At 40.4% G+C, this 25259-nt stretch overlaps 1 protein-coding gene across 1 annotated transcript in view; it reads right to left on the bottom strand.

Moving 5' to 3' along the window:
* The window catches only part of HADHA (hydroxyacyl-CoA dehydrogenase/3-ketoacyl-CoA thiolase/enoyl-CoA hydratase (trifunctional protein), alpha subunit), a 54458-nt gene extending 30144 nt beyond the window's left edge, over nt 1-24314 (bottom strand). The window contains exons 1-6 of the mRNA XM_006880706.1: nt 24303-24314; nt 22543-22620; nt 22030-22402; nt 6784-6825; nt 6530-6600; nt 4081-4214 (exon numbers count right to left, since the gene is read on the bottom strand). Coding sequence (XP_006880768.1) covers nt 4081-4214; nt 6530-6600; nt 6784-6825; nt 22030-22402; nt 22543-22620; nt 24303-24314 — 710 coding nt within the window. The remainder of the gene's footprint in view (nt 1-4080; nt 4215-6529; nt 6601-6783; nt 6826-22029; nt 22403-22542; nt 22621-24302) is intronic.
* Nucleotides 24315-25259: the final 945 nt, after the last annotated feature.

The raw sequence follows: 25259 nt of genomic DNA, 5'->3' as shown, positions 1-25259 counted from the left end.
ATTTTTCATCTCAAAGTAAATAAGTAACATCATATGATCTCTTTTGAAGAGTATATTTTTGAGACCATAACACATGAAACAAAGAGTTTTCCGTAATATATTTCTGCTTCTAATCAAACAATATCATTAATATCACACATCAGCAAAATCCTGCCGAAGATTACCCAGAGAAGACTTGAACAGTACATTGACAGAGAGCTACCAGAAATACAAGCTGGGTTTAGAAGAGGTCGTGGCACCAGGGACATTACTGCCAATCATATGGATCTTGGCAGAACGTAGAAAGTACCAGAAGAATGTCTATCTGGGTTTCACTGACTATGCATTTGACAATGTAGGTCAAAATAAATTGTGACTAACCTTGAGAAAAATGGGAATCCCAAAACACTTGATCCTACTTATATGAAACATATACTTGGACTAAGAAGCAGTCCTCAGAACAGAGCAAGGAAACACTGAACGGTTCACAATCAGGAAAGGAGTGCGTCAGGGATGCATTCTGTCCCCCACACCTTTTCAATTTGTATGTAGAACAGATAACTGGGAAGCAGGGCTTTATGAGGAGGAGTGTGGCATCAGGATTGGAGGAAGACTCATTAACAACCTACGATATGCAGACACCACCCTGCTTGCTGAACTTGAAGAAGACCTCAAGCACTTGCTGCAAAAGGTCAAGGACTGTAGTCTTCAATATGGATTTAAGCTCAACATCAAGAAGACAAAGACTCTCACCACTGGGCCAACTGACAGCACCATAATAGATGGAGAAGAGATTGAGGATGTTAACAATTACAGCTTGTTCAGATCCACAATTAACACTCTTAATACCAGCAGTCAGGAAATCAAAAGAAAAATTGCATTGGGAAAATCTGCTATCATGGGCCTCTCCAGAGTGCTGAAGAGCAACGATGTCAGTCTAGAGACAAAGGTGCACCTAATACAGGCCACAGTCTTCTCAATTACTTATTATGCTTCAGAGAGTTGGACAATGACTAAAGATGACAGAAGAAGAATAGATGCCTTCGAGTTGTCGTGCTGGAGAAGAGTCTTGAACATACCATGGACTGTTAAGAAAAAAAATCGGTCTGTCCTGCGGAGGGTGAAACCAAGTCTCTCCTTGGAGACTAGGATTATGAAGCTCCGCCTCACTTACTTTTGGCACATGGCCAGGAGAGATCAGTCCTTGGAGAAGGACATCATGCTCAGAAGGATGTATGGAGAGTACAAGAGAGGAAGACCCCGATGAGATGGATTGATACAGTAACTGAAGCAAGGGGGGTTGGTGTGTTGGAGTTAGTGAGACTGGCTCAGGACAGGGAAGGGTTCAGAGCTGCTGTACATAGGGTCGCTATACATCACAGCCAACTCAATGGCACAGAACAATAATAACATACTATGACAGGTTTGGAAGCAGAAGTGGCATCCACTTCTTAAACAGCATGCCTCTGGAAACTCTATGAACTTTGATAAATGTCGATAGTTGTAAAGGGGCTTCAGGCCTTTTGTTCATGGGGTCGTTACGAGTCGTGCTCGACTCATAGGCAATCAACAACAACAATGTAATGAATCATTAGATTATAAAGCACTATAAAGGAAGGAACCATCTTTTGGTAAATAGTTTTACTCTCAGATGAAAGACTTTTATATCCAGGAAGCTATTAGATTAAGTAGCAAACAAAATGACAAGGGAAAAAAGAAAAGATAGTTGTCTGGAGAAATCTAAAACCTTTAAGTAAATCTCTTAAAGTTTAAAAGACAGTAACACTAATGCGTGGCAGGTTTCAGTCTGCATCCAGACTTACGTCTACTGGGAGCTCTGGTGGCATAGTCTACAGAGCAGACTTAAGATTTACAGCCCAGAAACCTGACGGAGGGTTTCATGAATTGGAATCTATTCAAGGACAGTGAAGGAGTTCCAGAGGCACCACTTTATGTGTTTGGCTGCTATGGCTAGTGGCTCAAACCCACCAACTGCTCCTTGGGAGAAAGATGGTAATAGTCTCCTCCCTTAAAGATTTACAGTGTTCAAAACCAGGTGGAGGGTCACCATGAGACAAAACTGACTTGATGGCAGTGGGAAGGCTCCAGTAACTCAGAAGAAAAGAAAAAGCACTTGATATATACATCATTTTCTTTAAAAGTAAACTTTAAAAAACAATATTCATTATAAAAATAATATGTTAGTGGTAAGGACATACTTTGGATAAGTTGCTAGGAGAGGTTATTCCTTGGAGAGGGACATCATAGTTGGGAAGGTAGCGGGGCAGTGAAAGAGAGCAAGACACGGTGACTACAGCACGGGCTTGAGTGAGTCAGAGATTGTGAGGGTGGGGCCGGAGAGGACAGGGTTTAGATTTGTTGTTCACGGGGTCACTGAGTTGTACTCAACGGCACCTAACAACAACAGTGGTAAAGAATGTGCTGCCATCCCAAAAGCATGCGGTATGAATCCACCAGCTGCTCCGAGGGAGAAGGATGGGCAATCTTCTCTTGTGAGATTTACTGCCTCTAAAACCCACTGGAGGTCAGCTATGAGTCAGTTCTGACTAGAAGGTAAACAACAACAACAAATAACAAACAATAAAAGGGATACATGTTGGAGCACAGTCTAAAATAAAAAATTTCCGAGTATAAATTACTAAACTATGCCAGTCACTACTGCCTAAAACACAAAGTAAAATACAATTGCCATATGTTGACAGAATTGACAATCGCTAACACTTTAACCCATTAAAAACAATAATGAGGCAACATTTCTCCTTCTACATTGTTGTTGTTTGCTGTGGATTCGGAACCAACTCATAGCTGACCCTCCAGAGGGTTTTCAGAGGCAGTAAAGCACAAGGTAGGAGCTTATCTATCCTTCTGAGAAGCAGCTGTGGATTCGAACTGTGTGCCTTTGAGACTGCAGCGCAGCTTCTTACCACTATGCCACCAGAGCTCCCTTCTACACTCTTAAAAGACTGCAAACAAGTTATACATGCATACAATGTGCCACCTGAAAAACAGAAAACATCAGCTCCATTTGTAAAGTCCCATCTGCTCAGTCTTCCAGTTCTACTACCTAATTCATTTTGTCGAAAAATTTCCTGGTTTCATATGCTCACATTCTTCCAGACAAAATGTAAACATTTGCAGCTACAAATAATATAAAGAATTACACATTTAATTTAAAAACTTCCATGTAAATTATATATTTATGAACATTCTACCACTTGTGTTTTAACCTAACACTCTATGTTTGAGATCTAAAATTACATTACGAGTCTAGTTAATTAATTCCTTGTAGCTGTTTGGTAGTATTTTATCACGTGAAAAATGCCACATTTTACTTAATTCATTTCACTGCTGACTGCTATCCAGTTTGTTCAAATTGTTCATTACTTTAAACTACAGTGTACTGAATATCCTTACACATGGGTCTTTATAGCAGAAGATGAGATTTCTCTAGTGACTTTACCGAGTTGTAGCAATAGTGCTGCATCACATGACACACTTTGATTTTACTAAATCCTGTCACAGTGTTCTCCAAAATGGCTGAAAGACTGGCACTGTGACTAATAATTCACATTTTTATTTCTTTAAAACTTTGCTAACACAAGATATTTCTGTACTTTTAAATGCATGGTGATCTACTGGCTAAAAAAACCCAACAAACAATAAAGGAGGCTGCGCTGCGATCCTGGAAGCATGTGGTTCGAAGCCACCAGCTGCTCCGTGGGAGAAGTATAAACAATCTCCTCCCATGCAATTTACTGTCTCTGAAACCCATCAGAGGGTCAGCTATGGGTTAGTTCTGACTCAATGGTACACAACAACAACATGGTCGATTGAATTTTATAGTTTCATTTATTTCATTCAATTATTCTAATAAAATTCCTTAGCTTTTACACTCTTTAAGGAAAATGGTCAATGATAAGGTCTTTCAATTTTATCAATCTTATTACTGAAAATAAACTAAGAAAAGAAAGCCTTTCATTGAACTTTTTTCTATACTTTTTTAAAAGGAGAAGTTATTAAGCCCAAGTAACCTATTACTAACTGAGATGAAAGGCAACTGTGAACTCCCCTGGAACTTACTTGACATCAGCCCCAGCAATGAAGCAGCCTGGCTTTGTTGATATAATCACAGCACTTCTCACTTGATCACTAGCCCATACTTCATTCATTACTTCTACAAACTCAGACTGCAGCTCTCTATTCAGCGTATTTACCTGCCAAAGGAAAGTAAACATGCAATTCAAAGTCATTTAAATGTAAAGTACAAAGTGCACATATCACCATCAAATGCAATTCTGAAAGTAGGCATTAAGTTGAGGCAGCAGAAATATATGGCTACAAGCAATCAAAGACAGGCAGAATTGTCCTTGGGTCTGTCCCTCATTAAAATCCAAGCCAGCACAATGCACACAAACGTTTGGATAAACATAGTGTAAACAAAGATAGTGTAAAACACAATGTACATGAATGAAACACAATGTAAACAGATTACTGCATATAAACCAACTAACTCCACCCTGCTTCCAAAAAAAGAGCAACACAAAAGCAAACAAACTCAAGCCACAAGATTTCTGTTCAAGCAGGCAGCTTTGGCCAACTATAGCCTCAAATCCCTCTGAACAGGTCTAGCCAAAAGAAGAACTCAGGTTCATATTCTTAAATGTTTGACCATATGCAGTTTATAAATAAGACTACAAATGTTTGTTGGTATGGAAAACACTGTATTAAAGAGAAAAAAAGATTATATCATCTCACTCCCGCAACAATAGCAAAGTTGAACTGGGCAGCAAATAACAAATGCTGGTGAGGTTGTGGAGAGACTGGAACTCGTACTCACTGCTGGTGGGAGTGTAAAATGGTACAGTCACTATACAAGGAAATCTGTAACTTTCTCAAAACGTTGGAAATAGAAATATCATTGGACCCAGAAATTCCACTACTGAGAATATTCTCTAAAGGAACCAGAGTCACGACTCACACAGATATATGCACACCCATGTTTGTTGCTGTGTTATTCACAATAGCAAAGGGACAGAAGCAACCCAAGTGCCCATCAACAAACCAATGGATAGAAAAACTACGGTACATTCACACAATGGAATATTACACAACACTGAAAAACAGTGAAGTCATAAAACATTATACAACATGGGGGAGCCTGGAGGGCATTATGCTGACTGAAATTTCTCAGTCACAAAAGGACAAATACTGCATAATACCACTGTTATAAGATAGGGCAGACGGGGGGGGGGGTGTTGGGAAGAGAATAGAAGAGTGGATAGATAATGAATTCTGCAGTAGAACAGATGAGGGAAGAAGTGTCTGAAGGGAATATATGATTAGGCATTATATGTATGACAACAATCTAGAACTAGGGATGCATTGTAGGGTGGGCTAGGGGAGGGAGAGACAGGAAGAAAACGTACAATAACGAATTAAACAAAAAAGGAATAAAAATTAGACATACAACTAACTAAAACTGGGTTAAATAGTAAAGGTGGACTCTAATTATGAATGTTTATTATTTTCTTTTAAAATATTTTCTAGTTTTAAAATTTCCTACCATTGAGCTCTAGTGGCATATAGGTATGTATTTGCGGTCAGGAAAAATAATGAACTTGAAAAGACTCTGAAAAAGCATCTATAATTTAAATTAGTTGTCATTGGATACCAAGATTTACTCTAGTGAAAAAGAATGAATCTTCCTTTAAAACTTGTTACAGTTGTCAATTGCTTCTATTTATTTCAACTAGGTCTCTGGTGCCACCATTTGTGAAGTATCAAACCTTTACATCAATTTTAAATGCAGGAAAAATGAGAATTCCTACAATATAGCCCTTAGCAAAACACTGGATTAATGCTGCCTACTTTGAAGTGCCAAGAACAAATAAAATTTCTCTTTGAACAGAACTTGAATTCCACTATGTGAACTGAAGTTATTCATATCCTTTAGGAAGCATAAGAGCTGCTGTTTATATTTAATCCAGCCAACTTACTCACTATGAATAACAATTTATGTCAGTGGCAAGTAACAAAGAAACTAGATTCTATAAGCCCGTATTTAAGATGGGAAGGTCAAAGTGGAAGGGGAAGGAGGAAGAGGGAAGTAATAATAATTTTTAAAAAAATTAAAAAAAAAAAAATAAACAAGATGGCAAGGTGAGTTCTCATTCTTGTAGACTAGGTGTACATGTCAGTTTTTAGCTAGTAACTCCCTATCCTATTCAATATTATAAGAGAGGGCCAGTCTCCGCAATCTTTGATTTTTAACCTGATGCTTAAAGTCAACCAGAAGAAATTTTACACAAAGACTCATTTCTGTAATCTTTCTTTTAAATCCAGCCCTAACTAATTTAGCTATCAAAACTGTAAGGCCAGGGGGAGGGGGGTGAAAAATACAAAAACTCTAAGGCCATATAATAATGTTAGTGCCAGATCAGTGAACTTATCTCATTTTCACTCAGGACTGAATTAATTAAGGTAGTAGAAAAAAAAAAAACCAAACACCACAGGTAGTTAAACTAAGTACCTTTGAATTTGGTGAGTTGATTCGAATAACTGCCACATCCCCTTTGACGCCATAGTTAATATGGCTTCTGGCTAGAAAGAAAGAAAACATACTTGTAAAGATGTTTATGTGAAATAAATATGAAAACAAAACGAGCCTAGCAGTAAGAAGCTGAACTGATAATAGTGGACATAGATCAAAGATGATTAATTTTGTAAGACACACACACACACACACACACACACACACACACACACACACACACTTAAACTTACCCAGCAATTTAGAGGATCTTGTAAAGTTACGGCAACTATAACCTATAAGGAAAAGGTATTCCAAAATTAATTATTTTTCAAAACAGAATTTCTGTAGCATTTGTTAAAAATAATCAGGTAAAAAAATAATTAGTCCGTCACTGCCATCAAATTGGAACTGGCTCATAGGTGATCCTCTAGACGGCTTTTGGAAGCTATGAACAGCATGGGAGTAGACTGCCCATTTTTCTGCCATGGAGTCACTAGAGGATTTGAACCAGCAGAGAGGCATTGCCTTTTCACTAGCAGCACAACTCCCTATGGACTATGCCATCAGAGCTCCTTTGTCATAGAAGATGAAGGTGTAATTTATCAGGGGAAAAAGGGAGGAAAAATCAGAACAATATACTTGAGGTCATTATCATAATTCTCATACCCAGTGCTATCAAGTTGATTTTGACTAACAGCAACCCTGCATAACAAAGGAGAACTGAGAACGGCTCTATAGGGTTTCAAAGACTGTAAGCCTTCATAGAAGCAGCCTTTCTCATTTTTCTCCCATGGAGCAGTTGACAGATTTGAACTACCAACCTTTTAGTTAGCTGCTGAATGCTTTTAACAATAACACTACCAGAGCTTTTGTTGATGTATGTGGAGAATTTATGTTTTAATGGAAAAGGAGAATCTGAGCAACATGCCAAAGAATGCAAGCCGATTCCAGATGCTCGAAAAGGAAAGGATTCTTTACCCTAGAGTATCCAGGAGGATGCAGCCTTGCCAACACCTTGAACAGTGTGAGCCATGTCAAATTTCTGATCTCCAGAACTGTTAGAAGATAAATTTATGTTGTTTGTGACACTAAGTTTGTGGCATTCTTTTGTAATAGCAATAGGAAACCAGTACACTAAGTAATAAGTAATTATAATACTAATAAGTAATCTATAAAACAATCCAGTGTCGGTTTCAAATACATTCCACATATAATTTTACTAATTTTCTAGCCACATACTCTTGAACTTTTCTGGACAGATTTTTTGGTGCTATCAAAAGTAAAATAAACGGGGAAGGGTTGGGTAGGGAGAAAAATGCAGCAATGAATTAATGGAAATTAAAAAAAAGTAAAATAAATAGGTGATAGTGGCTCAAATGAAACACTGCTTCCCATACATGGCTTTTTTAAAATTGGGAATATGCACAATTATCTATCAACTATCAGACTGGTCAATTACTTCTGTAATAGGCAGGACCAGTCAAATTAGAATCATGTTCATAGAGAAGTTACTTTCAAGTTCTCACAGTTCTGATAATTAAAATTCATGCAACCTCTAAAACGGACTAGTGATTACCAACAAAACAACTGCACATCAAATTCCCTATTTTTACCCCACCTCTCATTTACTACCCCCTATTAGTTCTGACAGGCTTACCACGGCCCAAACTTGAGATATGCTGGGTTATTATAAAGGTCAAGAAGAAAAGAGGCAAAATATTTTTAAGTGGGATCATGTACAAGTATTTATAAATGACCAAATCTATGCTGCACTCCACAGAAAGACTCCTATTCTTAAGATAACAAAGACTGACTATTCTCCTTTCACCTCCCTATCTCAGGCTGACTAGCAGTGTGAGAACAATACAGTCTAAATTACAACTACTAAAATTGTAAGCCTAAATGATATTAGGGAGTTCTGGTGGTCAAACGGTAGAGTTGTGCTGCTAACCCGAAGGCATGCAGTTTGAATCCACCAGCTGCTCTGCAGGAGAAAGATGTGCAACTTTTCCCTGTGCAGTTTACAGCTTCTTGGAACCCACTGAAGGGTCAATTATGAGTCGATTCCACCTCTTTGGCACAACAACATATATAAGGAGCTCTTGTGGCCTAGTGGCTAAGAAGTTGTGCTGTCAACCCAAAGACAAGCAGTTTGAATCCACCAGCTGTTCCACAGGAGTTAAAAATGGGTAGTCTCCTCCCACTTGACTTAAAGCCTCTGAAAACCTGCCAGGAAGGTCAGCTATCAGTCAGTTCAACTCACTGTCAGTGAGGTTTGAGATATGATATTATAGCCAGATTGGTAAATTTATTTCAAAAAAGATCAGAATTAACTCAATGGCAACAGGTTTTATTGCAAGGGACGCTCCAAAGGAAAGCCCTTCAATCTAGATTCTGGTCCAAGATAGAGAACATTCAGGAATTCCAGGCAAATATGTCCAAGTTTATTGTGAACATTATTCTATTACGCTATCGCTTTTACTATTGAAGGCTCCTCTCTGCTCTGTTTTCATCCACACATCTCGCTCAGGGTGGTCTCTTTGGAGACCAGCCAAGACTCAACATCTCAATAACAACTTACAGTCTTCTTCAAAAACAGTTTTTTCTTCCCTGGTCTGTCCTATTCATGGTTTACTCCTACACATCTCTTTAACTTCTTACTCTCCCTCTCTGCCTACATATTTTGTAACTTTCCCAATTATCTTAGGAAATGTTTCTTCTTTCTTTGGTTCTAGAAATAAAACAAATCCCTTAGCAATTCATTACAATAACTGGACACATAAAATATTGGAGCCAGCAAGAGACATTAGTTTTAACATAATTATAATAAAGGACCTTTAATGATACCCACTATTTCCTTCATGTATTTTCTCTAATTCTACTAGCAATTATTCAGGTGCTAAACATTTAATTATCAGTTAATTAGTAGTAGAGCCTCAGTTCTAATTTTCATGTAAATACGTAGCATCTGGGCTACTGCAGGGGTTTATAGCCATCAGACTGGTGTCATCCTTTTAGTGGCCTGCATGTTATTGTGACACTAGAAGCTAGGGCACTGGTATGTCAAGTATCAGCTGAGTCATCCATTGTAGGCTGATTTCAATGGAGCTTCCAGACAAAAGATGAGGAAGGAACACCTGGCAATCTACTTTTGAAAAACAAGAAAATGGTGGCCAAAACTTTACGAAGAACAGCAGAACACTGTCTGATATGGTGCCAGAAGATAAGTCCCTCAGGTTGAAAGACACTCAAAATATGACTGGGCATGCACATTCAGGTTTACTGCTGCATTATTCACAGTAGCGAAGAGACAGTAACAACCCAAATGCCCATCAGCAATTGAATGGATAGAAAAATGATGGTATAGTCACACAATGAACTATGAGGAAAAGACCAAAATGGATGTCACATGAAACTCTGAATATTGCACTGGAGCACAGTGAGGCCAAAGCAGAAGGAAGAATTCAAGATACTAAAGAGCTGAACAGAAGATTTCAAAAGGCAGCGCGGGATGACTAAGTGAAATATTACAATGAAATGTGAAAGGACTTGGGAGTCAGAAAATCAAAATGGCCGAACTCGTTCAGCATTTCTTAAGCTCAAGGAACTGAAGAACAAATTCAAACCTCGAGTTGCTATAATCAAGGATGCTTTGTTGTTGTTGCTATGTGCCACGGAGTCTTTTGCGACTCATAGCGACCCTATGTACAAGAGCCCTAAACACCGTTCTATCCTGTGCCAACCTCGCTGTCTCAAACACACTCATTCCCACCACTCCACTCACAGAATCTATCCATCTCATCAAGGGGTCTTCCTCTCCTGCGCCGTCCCTCCACTCTTTCAAACATGATGTCCCTCTCCAAGTACTAGTCCCTCCTTGCAACATGCCCAATGATCCAGGAAGTATTAAAAGAAGATGGAAAGAAATATACTGAGTCACTGTATCAAAAGGAATTGGCAGACACAGAAGAATTTCATGAAACAACATATGAGCAAGAGCCTATGTTGATGAAGGAAGAAGTTCAGGCTGTTTTGAAGGAAATGGCAAAAAATAAAGCTCCAGGAATAGATGGTACACCAATTGACATATTTCATTTAACAGGTACTGCCCTGGATGTGCTCACCAAGTTGTGCCAAGAAATCTGGAGAACAACCACTTGGCCAACTGACTGGAAGAGATCTATATTTGTTCCCATCCCAAAGAAGGGTGACCCAACAGAGTGTGGAAACTATAGATTTCACATGCAATCAAGATTCTACTGAAGATTATCCAAAAACGACTGGAACAGCAGAGAACTGCCAGAAGTCCAGGCTGGGTTTAGAAGGGTACTAGGGATATTGTAGCTAATGTTAGATGGATCTTAGCTGAAAGCAGGGAATACCAGAGGAATGTATATCTGTGTTTCATTGACTATGCAAAGGCGTTTGACTGTGTGGATCACAACAAGCTGTGGCTGACTCTGAGAAGAACTCTGATGGTGCTAATGCGAAACCTATACTTGGACCAAGAGGTAGTCGTCAGAACCAGAGCAGGGAAACACTGCATGGTTCAAAATTGGGAAGGGCGTACGCCAGGGATGTGTCCTGTCTTCATACCTTTTCAACCTGTATGCAGAACAGATTATCTGGGAGGCTGGGCTCTATGAGGAGAAATGTGGGGTCAGGATTGGTGGAAGATCTATCAACAATCTGCGTTATGCAGATGACACAACCCTGCTTGCTGAAACTGAGGAGGACCTGAAGCACTTGCTGCAGAGGGTCAAGGACTGCAGGCTTCAGTATGGGCTGAGGTTCAATGTCAAGAAGACAAAGATTCTTACCATTGGACCAATTGGCAGCATCAGAATGGATGGTGAAGAGATTGAGATTGTTTACCACTTTAGTTTGCTTGGCTCCACAGTCAAAGCTCTTGGCACCAGTAGTCAGGAAATTAAAAGACATATTGCCATGGGAAAGTCTGCTGTTAGGGACCTCTCCAAAGTACTGAAGAGCAGTGGTGTCTCACTGGAGACTAAGGTGCATCTGATACAGGCCATGGTCTTTGTAATCAACTTATTTGTTATGCATCAGAGAATTGGACAATGACTAGGGAGGATAGAAGGAGAATTGATGCCTTTGAGCTGTGGTGCTGGAGAAGAGTACTGAGGGTGCCATGGACTGCTAGGAAAATAAACAGATTCATCCTAGAGAGGGTTAAATCGTGCTGCTCCTTGGAGGCAAGGATTCTGAGGCTTCGTCTAACATACTTTGGACATGTTGTAAGGAGGGACTGGTTCTTGGAGAAGGACATCATGCTTGGTAGGGTGGAGGGACAGTGCAGGAGGGGAAGGCCCTCTATGAGGTGGACTGATTCAGTGACTGGGGTAATCGGAATGGGAGTGTCAGAGACAGTGCCATTGGCACAGGACAGAGCCGAGTTTAGGGCTGTTGTACATAGGGTCGCTAAGAATTGCAGGTGACTCGACAGCACATAACAACAAAACATTACACAACATGGAGGAGCCTGGAGGATATTAGGCTGAGTGAAATTTCTCAATCACAAAAGGACAAACAGTGCATAGCTTATAACTGCTGTTATAAAATAGGACAAATGGGGGGTTGTTTAGAATGAACAGAACAAGTGGATCATGAACACTGCATTAGATCAGCTCAAGGGAACAACTGTCCAAAAGGAATATATGACTAGGCACATTATATGTATGGTAACAATCTGGAACAAGGGGTACATTATGGGGACAGTTGGGAAGCAGAGAGAAGGAGGGAAGAAAATGTGCAACAGAAAAAATTAAAACATTTTTGATGTTAAAGAAAAAAAAAGACTGAAAGAAAAATCATGACTGGGCAAGATGGGCCTTCAAAATCAATACCCACAGAAACAGCAGTCAGGAAATCCAACAACGTATCACATTGAGCCAAAGATGCTGAGCCAAAAGACCATTTAGACATGTTAAAATGAAAAGTTGTCGCTTTTGAGGACTCAAGTCTACCTGAATTAAGCAAGTCATGGTATTTTTAATTGTCTCAGATGCATGCAAAACCTTAAAAAGGAATAAGGAAAACTGATTAATTGGTGCATTTGAATTATGACTGTACCATGATGGGCAAGGAATATTGACTATACTATGACTGTCGGACAAACAAACAGATCCATCTTAGAAGAATTATAGCCAGAATGTGCCTTTGAAATGAAGATGGTGAGACTTCATTGCTCATACTGTAGGCATTTTATCAGAAAGGCTTAGTCCCTGGAGAAGGATATCATACCTAGGAAAGCAGTGTATTAATGTGCAAAAAAAGAGGATTCTGAGGCGAGAGACCAACCCAGTGGCTGCTCCAATGGGCTCTAACTCCGCAGCGCTGTGAGAAGGGTGCAGCACTGGGCAGGGTTTCCTGCTGTTGTGCACAGGCTGTCCAGAGCTCAGAACAGACTCATAGTGCTTTATAACCGGGCTGCATGGTCTTGGAAACCATACATAACGTAGGAAAGTGGGGAGTATCTGCTTCACTTAGGGCAGCAGGCTGAGCATAACTGTTTTGTTGCTATTATTTTTTTACAATAAAACAAAAACCAGTTAAAATTCTGAGTAACTTTTCAGTGGCTCTATCCCTCCATTATTAGCCTGTGTCATACACACCTCTCTGTGTCCCTTCTTTTCCAAGCAGAACATGCCTGCCTTCATATGGTTTAGAATGTGAGAGCCATTAAACAAGGGTTTAGGACTTAGTCTGAGTGTATAAGATCAGAGACAATAAAATCAAACTGCTTTGGTGATTTTATATTACCTACAAAATTTTATACTACCTTTATAGGTGGCTTTTGTTGTTGTTATGTGCCACAGAGTTGCCTGTGATTCTGCGACCCTATGTGCAACAGCTCTGAACGCTGCTCTATCCTGAGACAATCTTATTGTCTCTGACACACCCACTCTATTACCCCAGTCACTTAGTCAATCCATCTCACTGAGGGTTTTCTTCTCTTGCACTGTCCCTCCACATTCCCAAGCATCATGTTCCTCTCCAAGGCTGGTACCTCCCTGCAACACGTCCAAAGTATGTCAGACAGAGCTTAAGCATCTTTGCCTCCAAGAAGCAGCCTGGTTTTACCCTCTCTAGGATGAAACTGTTTGTTCTCCTAGCGGTCCATGGTATACTCAAGACTTCTCCAGCAGCTGAAAGGCAATCTCCTACTATCATTCCTGGTCATTGTCCAGCTATCTAATGAATAGCATGTAATTGAGAAGACCATGGCCCAGATCAGGCACACTTTACTCTCCACACTGACACAGCTGCTCTTCAGTTCTCTGGAGAGGTCCCTGACAGCAGACTTTCTCAGTGCAATTCATGTTTTGATTTCTTGGCTGCTGGTACCAAGAGTGTTGATTGTGGAGCCAAGCAAATTGAAGCTGTTAATAATCTCAATCTCTTCACTATCTACCATGATGCTGCCAATCGGGCCATTGGTGAGAATCTTTGTTTTCTTGATGTTGAGGTTCAATCCATATTGAAGGCTCCAGTCCTTGACCTTCTGCAGCAAGCGCTTCAGGTCCTCCTCAGTTTCAGCAAGTAAGGTTGATCTGCATAACACAAGTTGTTGATAAATCTTCCTCCAATACTGATGCCACATTCCTCTTCAAAGAGCCCAGCTTCCTGGATGATCTGTTCCACATATAGATTGAAAAGGTATGGAGAAAGGACATATCCCTGGCATACACTCTTTCTGATTTTGAACCACACGGTGTTTCCTTGCTCTGTTCTGATGACTGCCTCCTGGTCCAAGTATATGTGGATGTCCTACATGTAATTTGAACATTTATTTTGCCAGTAAAACTTCCTATATGACAAAAGAAGAACTGATGCCTTTGAACTGTGGTGCTGAACATCTCATGGATGACCAAGAGAAGAAACAGATATGTCTTGGAGAGGGTATGGTGAGAGTGCTTTTTGGAGGCAAGAATGATACGGTTTCCTCTCACATAAACTGGGCATGTTGCCATTCCTTGGTGAAGGACATGAAGGCTGGAGGGTTGGTGAAGGAGAGGAAGGTCCTCAACCAGGTGGATTAACACAGTGACTGCCGCAATGGGCTCTTGCATGTCAGGAAGTGTGGCACAGGATAGAACAGGGTTCAGATCTTTTGTTCATAGAGTCACTATGAGTCGTACTCAATGGCACCTAACAACAACAACAACAACAACAACAACAACATGATTTAGAAACAAACTGCAGAACTATTCCCAGTTCCAAGATGCAAATGGAGGCAGAGACTCTTTGCAGAACTAGGAGCTATTACATGAGGTCAAACCAGACTCCAAGAGACCACACAGTAAATATACCTAGTTGGATTGAGATTCTTCTTGTTAGGTGCTGTCAAGTTGAGTACAACTCACAGCAACCCTATGAACAACAGATCTGAGCCTCATCCTATCTTGTGCCATCCTCACAATCTTGGACACACTCAAGCCCACTGCTGTAGTCACTGTGTCAATCCACCTGGTTGAGGGTCTTCCTCTCCTTCACTATCTCTCCACCCTTCTGAGCATGATGTCCCTCTCCAAGGAATACCTGTCTCAGCAACATGCCCAGAGTATGTGAAATGAAGCCTCATCATCTTTGCCTCCAAGGAGAATCCTAGCTGCACCTTCTCTAAGACATGGTTGTTTGTTCTTTAAGTCCATAGGATCTTCATCACTCTTCTCCAACACCACAGTTCAAAGCCATCAATTTTTCTATTATCCCTACTCATCGTCCAGCTCTCAGGTGTACATCAAGTGACTGAAAAGGCCATGGCCTGAATCAGGAATACCTTAGTCTTCAAAATGCCATCACTGTTCCTTAGTAATTTGGGGAGGTCCCTGACGGCAGACTTTCCTCGTGCAATATGTCTCCTGAGCTCCTGACTGCTAGTACCAAGTGTACTCATTGTGGATCCAAGTAAGACAAAGTCATTGACAAGCTCAATCTTTTATCCATCTATCAAGATGTTGCCTATCAATCCAGTGGTGAGGATTTTTTTTCCTTGAAACAAAGATGGCATCCATATTGAAGGCTGCAGTGTTTAACCTTCTGACTCCTACAGCAGTGTTGAAAGTGATTCTAGAATCTAGGTGATCATTAGACTAAGATGAAAAAATTCAGATATACCTACAAATTTGTAGGCTCCAACCCAAAAGCACAGAATCTAAACTTAATAGAGTCATACCTCAAATTTTGCATTTTTAAAAAGGTGACTGAAATAAACAGCAAACAAATGGACATGTGAAACTCACTGATATGGGGGGGTATGAGGTAGGGGAGCACCATCAATAGTAGCCAAGGCTCTTACTTCTTGTCATCTTTTCTATCCTATAGTTCTCTAAGAGAAGGCACAAAAAACAGTAGCATTATACTGGCCTAAAAGTTAAAATAATGTATTTTTAAGGGGAGAAGGGGAGAAAGAGAAAAAGGGAAAAAACCTGTGTCAACTACAGCACAACTAAACTTAGGCTTGCTCTTCTTTGAGTAATTAAATTCCACTCTCTCAATGCAAAGACAAAGGACTTAAAGAGTAAAGAGATATGGGTTCATATATTAGGTTTATCATTTACTATGAGTGCCTGGCTATGAACAGTCTAGTGCTTTATAGAGATAGATATAAATGTGATATAATGATTATAATAGTACCCAAAAGTCAAAGTGCAATAGCAAAGTAACAGGAGGAGCTGGGCAGCTCTCAATCCCCAACCTCTCCTTCACTAATGATACACTTCCCTTCTCTGGTTCTCACTATTCGAAATCTATGTCATCTGTATTTCCTGCTCTTCCTTCCTTGTGTCTATATCAAAGCGACCAGCTTTTCAAAAAAGTCTTAATATCAGATTCCAGTCTATAGCAGTATCCCTTCCTTCCCTGCACTGTGATCTTTATCACTTACAATTTTGTTCTCTAATCTCTGCACCTGCAGTAGGTTTAGACGGGTCCCCCAACTAAATAACAATCTCCCAGGTAGCACAAGGATTAAGGAGCACAGTGACTAACCTTTACAAGGTTGTTGGCTTGAAACCACCAGTCACTGTGAAGAAAGAAGTGGCAGTCTGCTCCTGAAAAGATGGTAAGCTGATGGTATAGTTCTGTTCTGTCCTATAAGAATTGGAATTGATTCCACAGTAGTGATCATAGTCCTCATCTAGAGTTTGTGTATGTATGTGTGTGTGTGTGTGTGTGTGTGTGTGTGTGTGTGTGTGTGTGTGTAGGGCACAAAACGAACTTTTTAAAAGTGAGAAGTGTATTTTGGTCACCCATGTCTATGTACTGTTCTAAGTACTTGGTATGAACAAAAAGCCTTAAATCCCTGTCTTTGTGGTGCTTATATTTTAGGGCAACAGTGGATGGCATTTGGGACGAATTGGCTCTATTCACTGTTAATGAGGTGAAAACAGACCTGGCATAGAGAGAAGTTTGCCTATAAAACACTAAAAACTCCAGTGGGAGCGAGAAGCAGGGGATAGGTAACCCTAAGTGGAGCAGAACGTGAATTTTAACCTGACTGGACTGGCTGGAAGGAATGGGACTGAGAGACAGGCAATAACCAGGATGTAAGTAAGTGTGTTGGAAGGTAAGGACATAAGCCAAAAAGAAAACAGAGCAGGTAAACCGGTTTATGCATAGACTGCAATTTTAAAGATAGAATTATTTCAGACAACAGGTCGGTGTTTATTAGTCCATAATCTAATCCTCTTATCCTTTGTCCCACACTCACCACACAACTTCCTTTAAATGAACAGAAACAAAAATGTACATACACGTTTGGAAAAAGAATTCAGTAAAAGTCAAGTCAGAGTATACAGCTCTGCTGTTTGGTACGCAGCCACAACCCCACATAATCAGCAGAGTGAACTTTAACCTACTTTTGCTGTGCCAACACAAGAGGGAGGCACCTTTGCCCTACTTTATAATCATTTTTGTAACATAATCCAAAAAACTACCTAAAAGACCTCACAAAACTACAGTCAATGCAGAGAGCTGGTTTATGCTGACACAAATCACTAATTTTTAAAAAAAGAAAAAAAAAACCCCACTAATTTTAAAATGTTACTTTGGTTGTGACAATCAACAATTTGCTCAAAATTCACTTCCTCCCCTACCCTTGTGTGATCAGGGAAGTGTTCATAGGAGAGGTAATTCCCTGGAAAGGTATATCATGCTTGGAAAGGTAGACAGACAGGAAAGGAGAGGAAGACCCTCAACCAGGTGGATTGACACAGTGACTGCAGCAATGGGCTCATCAAGTATGTCAAAGATGATGAGGCTGGTACCAGAAAAGGACAGGGTTTTCAGATATGTTTTTTTCATAGCATTGTTATGAATTGTACGTGACTCCGTGGTACTTAAAAACAATTGGTAGCACCATGATAGATGGAGAAGAGATTGTGATTGTTAACAATTTCAGCTTGCTCAGCTCCACAATCAATACTCTTGGCACCAGCAGTCAAGAAATAAAAAACTGAATTGCATTAGAGAAGTCTGCTGTCAAGGACCTTCTCCAGAGTGCTGAGGAGCAGTGACATTAATCTAGAGACTAAGCCTGATCCAGGCCATAGTCTGAAATTATGTGCTTTGCATCTGAGAGATGGACAATGACTAAGGATGATAGAAGAAGAATTGATGCCTTTGAGCTGTGGTGCTGGAGAAGAGTACTGAACCTGACAGGGACCACCAAGAAAACAAATAGGTCTGTCTTGAGGGTAAAACCAAGTTTCTCCTTGGAGGCAAGGATATTGAAGCTCCGTCTCATATACTTTGTGTATGTGGCCAGGAGAGGCCAGTTCTTGGAGAAGGATATCATGCTTGGAAGAATGAAGGGACAGTGCAGGAGAGAAAGATCCTGGATGAGATAGATGGACACGATAACTGGGGTGATAGAATTAGGTGTGTCGGGGTCAGTAAGTCTGGCTCAGGATAGGGCAGGGTTCAGAGCTGTTATATACAGGATCACTATGAGTCACAGGTGACTCAGTGGCACATAACAACAACAAACAGGAAGGGAGATATGGTGGTTTACTGATAGAGAGTTACACTTCTAATACAAAAGAAAGTGGTTCAAATCCACCAGCTGCTCTAAGGAAGAAAGATGGCAAGTTCTTCCTGTGTGATTTATAGCCTCTGAAAACCTGCTGGAGGAGGGTTAGCTATCAGTTTCAAAGCTATAACACATAGCAGCAACAACAACTAAACAGGAGAAAGATGGGCAATATCTTCCCACGCAATTTACAGCCTCAGAAACTTAATGGGAGGGTGAGGTATGAGTCAGTTCTGGCTAGATGGCAATGACTTTGCTAAACGCATGTACCTCAAATTAATTTCCTGTTGATTTTTAAAAAATTGTCATAATTTGCTCTTTTCTATGAAAACGGCACCAAAATAAAAGAAGGAAGCCCCTGTCCCTCTCAAAACTGAAGCCAAAGCAAAGGTATTAAAAGCCAAGGAGGCAGTCCAGAAGGGCATCCACAGCCAAAAAAAAAAAAAAAAAAAGATCTGCACCCACCTTCCAGCGGCCTAAGACGCTGAGACTCTGAAGGCAGCCCAAATACCCCCGGAAGAGTGCCCCCAGGAGAAACAAGCTTGACCACTATGCCATCATCAGGTTTTCCCTGACCATTGAGTCAGCCATGAAGAAGATAGAAGATAGTAACACACTTGTGTTCATTGTGGATGTCAAGGCCAACAAACACCAAATTAATCAAACTGTAAAGAAGCTCTATGACATTGATGTGGCTAAGGTCAACACTTTGATTAGGCCTGATGGAGAGAAAAAGGCCTATGTTTGACTTGCTCCTGACCATGATGCTTTGGATGTTGCCAACAAAATTGGGATTACCTAAACTTACATCCACTTGGCTAATTTTAAATACAAATTTTTCTCACAAAAAAAAAAAAAATTGTCACATTTTGGCTTATTTATTCAATAGGTATGTTTCTCCTGTTAAATTATTTTGCCACTTATATAATTAGGAATTTCAATTTCTGATAGAAATAGTAGCTAGATGAAATACTTGGGTTAAGATATAATTATTTGATAATCAGAATTACAGCACTGGTAGTACAAGATAAGGTTAAAGACTAAAGAAATAAATGTCAGTTATATGGACTTAATAATTCACCAGGAAATGTCACAATCCTACCGAAGGTCTGGCAAAGGCTTGTTATAAACTTTAAGGGTGAAAGGTGAACCTCCTGAGTCCAAATGACAGTCCAGGTATGCAGATAATTTTAAATTCACATTGTAGATGATTTTTCAAAATTTATCAACTGCTATTAAAAGGGGCAGTATCTAAAATAAATCCACCATACAGACTGGTGAAAACAAACCTAAACCTAGTATCTCGGAGTTGATTCTGACTTTCAGTGACTACGGGGCAGAGGATATCTGGTTCAAAGGGTTTCTGCCCCATTTCTCATAGGCACAGCTAGTTGGTGGCAGTTTGAACTGCTTTAGCCACTGTACCACAATGGTGGTCCCCTCTGATCAGCAAAAAGAAAGGTAACCTATAAATGTGTGTATATGTATTCCCATATAAAAAAACAGGGAAAAGCCCCTATGCTTTCATTCACATATGTAAAATGTGTAAAACTTAACTTTGGGGGGGGAAAAAAGATACATAGAAACACACAAATGAGCTCTGGTGATGTAGTCCTTAAGGAGTTCTTGCGCTACTAAGCCTAAGGTCACACCTCTCTGGCAGCTGAAATCCACTAGTGGCTAGGAGGGAGAAAGATGTGCAAGCTCCTTTCATGTGATTTATAGCCCGTGAAAACTGCTAAAGGATCAGTTGACTCAGTTCTGACTGAAAAGCACAGGACAACATATATGTATGAATATATATACTTAAAGTTGAGTTGAACACTTACTCCACGTAAAACTAAAAAATGTTTTACACCTAAATAACTTTTTTAAATCTCTCAACAATTTTATAAGCCGTCTGTCTTCCAGTCAGTTCTAACTCAAAGAGAGGACACAGAAGCACCCAAAGGGTTGCCAAAGAAGTAAATCTTTACAGAATCAACCTGCCTCATCTTTTTTAACCCCTCTGAGAAGAGCTCCTGGGATCAAATTGACTATCTTTTGAATAGAAGCTGACTGCTTAGGGCTACCAAGACGGCTTAGGGCTCTCTCCTGTCCCCAGGGGAAAAAAAAAGAGTAATTCCTAATGACCATGATACTGTAGAGCTATCTTAAAAGGTATGGCTTTGCATTTTACAGATAAGAACACAGACAGATAAATAAATTGTCCAAGACACAGAAGGCAAGAGGCTCAAAGTCTGATTCAAAGCCCATACTTTGACTCCAAATTTTATGCTTTTAACTACTCTCATGTTATTTCCCATGTCGAAGAAAACTCATGGTCTCGGTTATTTATCCTATATATGAGAAAAATAAAGCCCAGTTACATATGTTTGTTTAAAGTCACACAGCGGATAAATTTAAGTTTGGTGACTTGAAATCATATGATCAGCTCAGTGATAGACAGCTTCAACGCATAAGAACCTCAAAATCAATACAAAGACACGTTCACAAAAACTCTTGGCTTTTGAAAAAAAAAATGGTTAAACTATAAATGTAGAAAACAAATAATAACTGTAAGGAAACACACAAGTGATAAGAGTAGGCATATGAGTAGTAAAAGAAATGATTTATTTCCTTAATCCCTTTTCCAATCCTGAAATATTTCAATTTTCTGTAATGTACAATTAATGTTCCGCAGGAAATTAATGTAATTTGTATTAAGTACAACACGCAATATGTAGTCACATTTCACCTTACAGAACTGGGATAGGAAAAACGTTTAGTTTCTCCAAACATCTACTTTAACCCTTTTATTGCCAGTTTAAAGGGGGGGGGGGGAAGCTAATTCATACCTTCCGAGAATTGTCAGAAACAAGAGTAGAAACACATACGTATATTGTAATATCTACAAATTGCATAACTTCTCATTGAAATGTAAATATACTATACGGTGACACTGGATTTTTATGACAAGTACAAACACGGTTTTGCGGGGAGTGGGGGTGGAAATGAGGAATGATAGTAATATACAAAATCGGTTAATTTAATTCACGAAATGTTTACGATAACGCTTTTTTGAGCAAGTGCTGTGAAGACACAAATATGTCAAAAACTGAACTCCCAATTTATTGGGCAAATGCAAGGCTATTCTTAAAGGAAATAAGAGGGGCGTGAGCGCAGAAAACCTGTGCAAAGTTTCAGACTTAGTGAATGGATCTGCGAAAAGTTAGAAGTTATGAAGCCTGAAATCGCCGCAGGAGTCGGAGTTACAGGATGTCAGTGTCCCTTCGCAAGGACACAGGGGACAGGGTCTCAGAGCAACGTCTCCCCTACGAGGGCTGGGTCCCCAGGGCGAATGGCAGAAAGGATGCAGCCAGGGGTAGACGCAGCTGCGAAGCAGCCCTCGTCCCTACAGGAGTTCTGCTCCACTATCCGAGAGCTCTCCGCTAGGCCTCACCTGGGGAGCGGAGGGTCCTGGAGGAAGTGAAGCGGCTGAGGATGCCAATCGCCCGAGAGGCCACCATCTTGGGGAAGGACGAAAGTAGAAAGCCCTGCGAATGTGGCCGAGCAGAAGATTTTTCGTCCCGCAGCCTGGCCTTGGTCGGGCGCCCAATGCACTGCCTGACTAAAATCCAGATACGGAGTTGCTCCTGGCTCCTCAGCTTTGTCCTTCGAGTCCGGCTGATAGTATTACAAGGACACTTTTTCCTACTGAAGAAAGGCAGCCGGTGAAGCAGGGGGCGGCGATGTGGATTTTCTAGGCAGGCGTGCAGCGGGCAGTCCGTGTGGGCGGGGCGGGGCCAGGGCCCCTTCTGAGCCGTGGCTGCCCCCTGAGAGCGCAGAGTATTGCTGGCACTTGGGTGGGAAACTTGTCCCGTGTCCTGTCTGTAGCGGACTCTGGTTAAGGTACGTGTGCTCGGCTTTCCACCTAGCCTTTCCCCCAGGCAAGATTAGCATTTCTTTTTCCTACCTGTTGCGCCGATGGCTGCTGCTGTTCTCTCGAGATACCCAAATTTGGGAAAGCGGAAGAACGCTTCTCAGACAAAGTCTACAATACGGGTAAACACGACGATTTGGGTAACTGTATCGCTGAGCAGCACTTGTCACCTGTGAGATTTTGCTGATTTTTTTTCTTTTGTTTTTAAAAAACTTGATCATGACATTTTACTTACGACACTGCAACTTTGGAGTATTGTTTTAGCAGCAGCTGTAGAGATTCAGAGGAACGTCTGAGTGGTTCAGACGTTTCATTAGCTGAGTTGCTCTTTGAAAGGGTGCAGTTTCTGGCAGTGTTTGGTAAGAAGGAAAGACCTGGCCTGCTAACGAAAAGTCAAGCCACTGTAAACCCTATGCAGTACAATTCTGCCCTGGTGTACTCTGTCTCCGGTGTCAGTTGAAAACCCCGTAAATAGGTGCTTGTCATTATGTGCCTTGAAACCGAACCGGGTTATAGTTGAGACCCTCCAGTAAGTTTTCACAGGCTGTGTAAGTGCACGGGAGGAGATTGCCCATCTTTTTCCTCCAGAGCAGCTGGTGGATTCGAACTATGTGTCCTTAGGTTGGCAACGCAACTCCTTAGTACGAGTCCACAAGAGCTCCCCAAAATAGATGGTAACGGATGGTTTTTGTAGAGGTTCAGGTCCGAGCCGTGAGTCTGCATACACTATTTTCTGCAGTAAAGGGTGGAGCTGGTCATGTGACTTTTTGAGTGTGGAGGTTAAAGCCATCCTACTCGGCATATTTTCAGAAAATGGAGATCATCGAGTCATTTACCTTCTTCACTTTATCGCTAAGGAAACGGAAACTCATAAAACAGATAGATTGATATTACCCAAGATCACAGTTGGTAACAGTAGGATTACTAACTTCCAGTTCAGAGCTCTGCGTTGCCTGACAGTTCTTGTCCCAGCATCCTGTGAATAAGATGATGTATTCCATAAGGAAGTAAACGCGAAACCTCCTGTACCCCAGACACTTTCATCTCATCTAATCCTTACAACTCAAGCATTTTATAATAATTAATATTTTCTAAATGAACTATGAGAAGCCGAGAGAGATCAGGTAAGGTTTTGGTAGATGGCAGGACCTAAGTGGATCCAGAAATAAATCCGAATCTCACTACTCACTAGATTGACAAGAAAGAAAGCATGAAGGGCTGGGGAAGTTTCTGCCAAAGTGAAGTAGTCCCTCAACGGTTTGAGAACTTTATGCAGAAAATGAATGACCAGAAATCACTTTTTAGGAAATTGTAAAAAAAAAAAGATTCTTGGTACCCTCTGAAGGCCCTCCAACTCAGGTTTGGGTTTGAGGGTGTTTTTTTAAAATTTTTCTTCATTTTCATACAGTTACTGATATACTTTGTGCTTCATTTGTGTACCTTGTGTTCTATCTAATTAATTAGTATTGATAAATGCCGCTTTTTGTTCATGTAGGTTGTGTTTTATACATTCATTCATTCATACACCTTGTGTTTGATATAATTCTTTTGTTCCCCCACTTTCTTCTGCTGCCATTTCCTATTAATTATGACCGTGTTGTCCTCCTATCTACATAATGCTGTCTTCTGTACTTAATTATATATCTTAATTATATATAACACTTACTATTTAGATCAAAGCTAAGAAACTTTTCATACAAAAAGCAAGAGGGTAAATAGCCCAATACGTCCCTGCCATATATTCTTGGTTGTTTTATTTTACATCTCTTGAATCATATACAGACTATTCTTACCAGAAGGTTCATGGACTCAAGTTTGCCAAACACTGATTTAGATCCATTCTCCTTTTGGTTCTTGAATTTTTTTTGTCCAGCACATTCATAAGACTCTGGAAATGTTGCTATGCTTGTTTGATTTGCATTACGTTTTTATAGTGGTTTGTACACAGTAGGGACTAAGTACATTTCTGCCGCTCACTCTGGTGGCCTACTGCTAAGGAGCTGCACTGCCAACCTGAAGGCATGTGGTTCAAATCCATCAGCTGCTCCACAAGAGAAAGATGGACAATTTCCTAGCATACAATTTACTGCCTCTGAAAACCCACTGGGAGGGTCAGTCATGATTTGCTTCCTACTAGATGGTACATAAGAACAACATTTGTTTTGTTGTTGATTGCCTTCAAGTTGAGCACAACTCATAGCAACCCTGTGAACAAAAACCCTGAAGCCCCTCTACAACTTTCGGTGCTTATCAAAGTTCATAGAGTTTCCGGAGGCATGTTATTTAGGAAGTGGATGCCACTCCTGCTTCCAAACACTAGTAATAACAAAACAAACATAGCCCTAAGTATCTATCAAATATGGTTCTAAATACAGTATATGCATTGTAATCACCAGCTGCTCCACTCTGAAAACCCACAGGAATATCAGCATGGGTTGGTTTTCAGTCTGCGGTACACAACAAGAACAACAATTAATCCTCACAACACCCCAAGAGCTATAATTATTTGCATTTTGCAGATGAACCTCCTAAGACAAAGAAAAGTCACATGTTTAAACCATTTGTACAGCTAGTTTGGGACCTGAATTCGTACATCCTCAGTGCTCTTGCCTTGTATAAGACCTCTATGCATCCTGCTTTGATGACTTGCCTAACCTCTTCATTTCTCCCTTGCTTACACGTGTATCTTTCCACAGTTCCCTGCTACAACCCATTTGGTTTTGAAGCTCTCATGCTCCAAAAATTCTATA

This window comes from Elephantulus edwardii, unplaced genomic scaffold (assembly GCF_000299155.1).
Source record: "Elephantulus edwardii isolate Elephantulus edwardi_28Jun2011 unplaced genomic scaffold, EleEdw1.0 scaffold00009, whole genome shotgun sequence".
Classification (NCBI taxonomy): Eukaryota; Metazoa; Chordata; class Mammalia; order Macroscelidea; family Macroscelididae; genus Elephantulus; species Elephantulus edwardii.
Note: the sequence above shows the minus strand (reverse complement) of the source record. Positions and strands in the feature narration are given on the sequence as shown.